This window comes from Crocodylus siamensis, chromosome 6 (assembly GCF_052110815.1).
Source record: "Crocodylus siamensis isolate JL-2025a chromosome 6, ASM5211081v1, whole genome shotgun sequence".
Taxonomy (NCBI): domain Eukaryota; kingdom Metazoa; phylum Chordata; order Crocodylia; family Crocodylidae; genus Crocodylus; species Crocodylus siamensis.
Window position 1 is genome coordinate 32,621,681 of NC_143400.1, and position 5,119 is coordinate 32,626,799.

Sequence of the window (5,119 nt, forward strand, 5' to 3'; positions counted from 1 at the left end):
GTGGGGAAAGTAGGTCAACAATGATTGACAGCTCCGCAGGTCACCCAGGGGGCAAGGATTGGGTGAGCCTTGGAAATTTCCACTCACAGCTTCAAACCGCACATGTCAGTTTAACCTCTTCTGTACTGGCAGCACATACTCCAAATTTTGCTCTGACAATATGGAGAGCCAGAAAGAAGTTGGGGGGCGGGGGAGAGGATGGGATGATTTACCTGATCAACACTGCATGCTCAAATGGTAACAGAAAAAAAAGATTTGTGATCAGCACATAAAGAACCAGTTAGGGACTTAATCAGCTTTAAAAGCTAAATGGGCATATGGACATCCACCTATATGCATTTGATGGACTCCTGAGATGTGTGGGCTCTGAGAAGCCTCCTCTGTACAAACTGGTGCTGTATATGCTGGCAGTCTCTGCATGTTTGTGCTATTATAATGTGCTGAATGGAGTATGTCTGCCTCCTTGTTTACCTCTTCTTTGCATGACATGCTGGGTATACCTAGAGCACCTGGGAACTCCCTGAAGAGTGGTTGGGTTGTATCTACCTTCTTGAAACAACTACTTCGAGAATGGCTGATACTTCAGTTCTGCCTGAGCAGCCCCCTCCTCCTAGGCTCTGCAAACCTCTGGCCTGCAGGTGTTTCAGGGGGTGACTGGTACCAAGCTGGTAGGGTTTGGTAGGTCATGGGTAAAGGTACGTGAGAGCAGAGGATCCAGTATAGGTGTTGGTCAGGGATCAGTGTCTCTTTGAAAACAATGGATGATGACAGTTATGGCTCATCTTCAGGAATTCTCATGGAGGATAAGGTAGCACTTTGACACTAGGTCTTGCAGGACCTGCACAAGCCACACAGTGAATAGACCCACCTCTTCTCCATGAAAAGAAACATTCTCTTCCCATCCCCTGAGGAGGTCGGCCTTCATTAGCATTTTGAATATCTCCAGTGCATAGCCCTAGATGTGGCTATCTGCCCTGAAGAAGACTGTGTTTGATGTTCTCTGGAATGATGAATGGGAATTTTTGGATAATGAAGATTTTCATGGTCTTTGTGTGCCTGTGGAAAAGTAGCAAGGAGAATGGGTCTATAGGAGATTGCGCCGGAGAATAGCTTCCCTGACCCCCCTCTTCCTGCAGATCACTGAGGAAGTTGTATCACTTGGCAACCTTGGGGGATAAATCTGAATTACTATCTCATAGTGGTGCCACACTGTGGCCCAAACCCCATGCTTTCTATCATCTCAATCAAGGATGTGGGATATGCATAAAATATGAAAGCCACATTTATTTTCCAGAAGTCAATACAGAACCTAATATCCTACTCTAAATTTGGGACTAATACAACTGGGCTACACCATTCTCTGTGCAGCTCTTCAATGACACCAAGTTTTATCATCTTTTACAGCTATCTCTTTACTGTACTTGTATCCTCTTGGGGATCTGGAAGTAAACCTTCTGGACAACAATCCCTGGTTTCAAGTGGATGTGGTGTTTGCATCTGAAAACTTATCATCCAAGTGTCTGGCTTCCTCTTGCTGTGCAATGGACAGATTATTGTCATACTAGAGATGTTCCAAGTGGTAACATCAAGCAGAGAATATTGGCCAGTGTCCACTGCCCTTCAAATGGGGGCGTGGAGCCAGGGGACCCAGTGCAGTGAGACTCTGCTAGAGGAGTGACAGAAAAATGGCACCACATCCTCTCAGGTCCTCCCAGCCAAAGCCTTCTTAGTGTGGTAAATGATGAATTTGACAAATACAGTTGGTAATGGTGTAAAATATAAGATGCAGTGAGAAATGTGTGCCAAAAGGAAGTACTGAAACATGGTGCAGGAACAATGTCGCTATATGGTGATGTGTAGACACGCCCTCTAAGTACTTGACCTCTGGGCCACAGAAATACTCTTCCTAAAAGGGACTCATGGATTGTTCTTACTCTGTGTCCTTTGTACAATAACAGGGCTTGGAATTAAATCCCTTCTTCTCCCTGCCACCACCTCAAAGCCCATGCACTCCCAATTGACTGTCTTCACAGCAGATGTTACCAGACACGGCATAGCTCCTATAGGAAAGTAACCTCCATCACTGTGAACCATTGGAGATGCCTCCTGGTCACTGAGAATACTCTGATATGCATGTGTGAGCCACTTGTACTACAGGAGGGAACAGTGAGACCCTCTTGATCATGCTGAGCAGGGAAATAGTGGTGGCTGACAGCTATGTTGAGTGTGCCCCATATGTCAAGAGAAGTAAAACCCTATCCTAGAAACTAGGTTGGAGTGTACATGGCAACTGGGGCAATGAGGGGATTGTTCTGTGAGGACTCTGTGAACAGGGATAGGATCTATTTAACTGAAACTGATGGTTTGGTTTTTTTTTTAATAACTGAGAGCTGGGGCTAGGCAGGGCAGCCATGGTGGGGCTTGAAGAGTGGGCAGGGGTCAGGGGGCACCCAGGAGGGCTGGGGGAGGAGGCAGGGGATGGGGCCTGGTGGGGGTCACCACCATGGTCCCCTCCTCCAGCCCCCACTCCCCTGCCCACTACTTACCAGCATGGAGTCTGGGTTCAGCTCCCTGAGGTGGTGAGCGGGGACTACCCAAATCTCCGAAGCACTCCTTATCTTTTCTGAATTGATTTCAGAGAGTTTTGAATCAATTCACACCTTTTTATTGGTCTCCTGATACAGGATCTCCTGATTCAATTTGGATTTGGAGATTCGGCCACTGAAACTTGTGTGTGGGCCTAGGAGGTGACTTGTTTGGAGCTAAATTCCCCTCTTTGTGATTCCTTGCCCTCTGGGCCACAGAATCATCTTCCTTAAGGGGCATCATAGATTTTTCTTACTCCCTGCCCCTTATACAGTTACAGGACTTGGGTTTGAATCCCTTCTTCTCCATGCCACCACCCCAATGCCCATGAACTCCCACTGAATGTTACCATAGCTTCCACTTGAATATAACCTCCATTACTGTGAACCATTGGAGATGCCTCCTGGTCATTGAGGCTACATTGAATTTCACTTGTGGACCCCTTGTACTTCAGGAAGGAACAGTGAGATCCTCTTGATCATGATCAGCAGGGCAATGGTGGTAGCTGCCAGCTACCTATATCCTATCAACATAGGTTTAGGTATAGCTAGACACACACATACACACACCAGTATATAACATTAATTGGTTGTGCACTTAATGTTGCATAATCCTTTCACACTCACAGGAACCTCAAAGAGTCAATGTTTCAGATTCTACCCTGAGCTGTTTCAGGGAAAGGGGGTCTCACATTTACACCTCATTACCACTGAAATGAATGGAAGTGATTCAGTTTTGCATGGGTTTATTTGAGGGCAGAGGTTGGTTAGCAGCATTACTACCTAACACCATATTAAATACTTTATTTTTTCTCAAGATCTATATCCAGCACCTGAGTAACCTGTCCTGAAAGATTTTAAAGATTGCAGAATGAAAAGATAAATATAAGCAGCATTTATGGAAGGAAGAACAGGGGACCATAGAAAATAAATATGTATAACAAATCATTCAACAATTTGCTTGCAGTGACCAAGATGGATAAAATGAGGAATACTTGCATCAAAGGGTAGGTGAAGGTTATGCAGGCATCTGCAAAAGTACAAGAAGGAAGACTGGCATGGTATGAGGACGTTCAAAAGAGTCCAGAAAAATACATGGGAAAAGAAGTTACCAGAAAAGCACAACCAGAAAGAAGGGGAAGAGGAAGACCAAAGATGAGATGGAGAGATATTGCAGAGAGGGACATGATAGAGAAGGAGTTGGAGAAAAAAGAAAAGTATGAGTGAAGTTGCTCAGGAGCCAGGATTCACAACAACAACCCTGTTTAGAGAGGACAAGTGAGGAAAGAAGAACAAATCATACAACAAAAAATAAATGTTAGCTTCCTTACTTTATTGTCGTTATGTTTATCATTATTCTTGTGGAGACATAGCAGTGGGTAGATGTCAAGGTTGCATTATTTTTATGAGTCAGAAAGGTGCTTGTGCAAACAGAATTTTTAAAAGAATCATTCTAAGAATATCCACAACACTCTCCCCATGGTAGACACTGTTGTTGGAGCTCAAGACTGGGGACAAGAATATTGAGGTGTTTTGGGAAGGATTCCACCCTTTTTCAGCAGATGCTAATGTCACACCAACTTAATTCCACCAATTTTGGAATTTTCATAACTCTCATGAAGAATGATCAGTATCTACATCAGATCAGAGGCTGGACCTCCATGAATGAATTCCCTAGCTAGAGAGGAAGAACTGAGCTAGAGGCAATGACAAGGAAACACTTCCTTTATGCAAGCAAACCTCCTTTTCCCAAGAAGTCTCCAGAAAGCACCTTTCACCTCTTTATTTCCCAAAGTATAAATGATAGGATTTAATACGGGTGTCAGGAATGTGTATAATAAAGAACGAAACTTGTTTGTATCTGGTGAGTAGTCTGCCTTGGGCTTCAGATATATAACACAGCCAGAGACATAAGGTGACACAATAAGGTGAGAGGAGCAGGTAGAGAAGGCTTTCCTTCTGCCCTCAGTGGAGGTGATCTTTAGGATAGTGAAGACAATGCATACGTATGACAGGATGATCAGCACAAAGGGGAAGGCAATAAAAATCAAAGCCAACATGAATACACAAAACTTGATGAGGGAAGTGTCCATATTGCATGTCTTGTTTTTCATAAATACAAAATAATGCAGGGGATTGCAGATAGCAACATAATGATCATAAGCCATTGCAGCCAGGAGAAAACACTCTGACTCTCCAAAAGAAAAGGAGAAATAGCTTTGTGTAGCACAGCCAAGGAAAGACATTCTTTTGTCCTCTGTACGGAAACTGGCCAACATTTTAGGGATGTTTACAGTTGTGTAGCAGATCTCCAGGAAGGACAGGTTCCTGAGGAAAAAATACATGGGGGTCTGCAAGGCAGCATCCACATGGGTAAGGAAAATGATGAGAAGGTTTCCAGCTAAGGTGAACAAATAAGTAAAAAAGAACACAGAAAAAAGTAAGTGCTGAAGATGTGGAAAGTTGGAGAAGCCTAGTAGAATTAATTCACTCAGTGCAGAGAGGTTTCCTTCTGGCATTCTTCCCTTCTACAT

General features: G+C 44.0%; 1 protein-coding gene across 1 annotated transcript; it reads right to left on the reverse strand.

Annotated features, from left to right (window-relative positions):
* Positions 1 to 4,282: 4,282 nt before the first annotated feature.
* Positions 4,283 to 5,119, reverse strand: LOC149862231 (olfactory receptor 10A7-like). Its single transcript, XM_090055358.1, has one exon. It carries the CDS (start codon positions 5,102 to 5,104, stop codon positions 4,283 to 4,285), a length of 822 nt encoding a protein of 273 aa, XP_089911484.1. The 5' UTR covers positions 5,105 to 5,119.

Excerpts from the sequence above, each read along its gene's own strand:
- LOC149862231 (XM_090055358.1), bottom strand. The coding sequence starts at position 5,104 with ATGCCAGAAGGAAACCTCTCTGCACTGAGTGAATTAATTCTACTAGGC.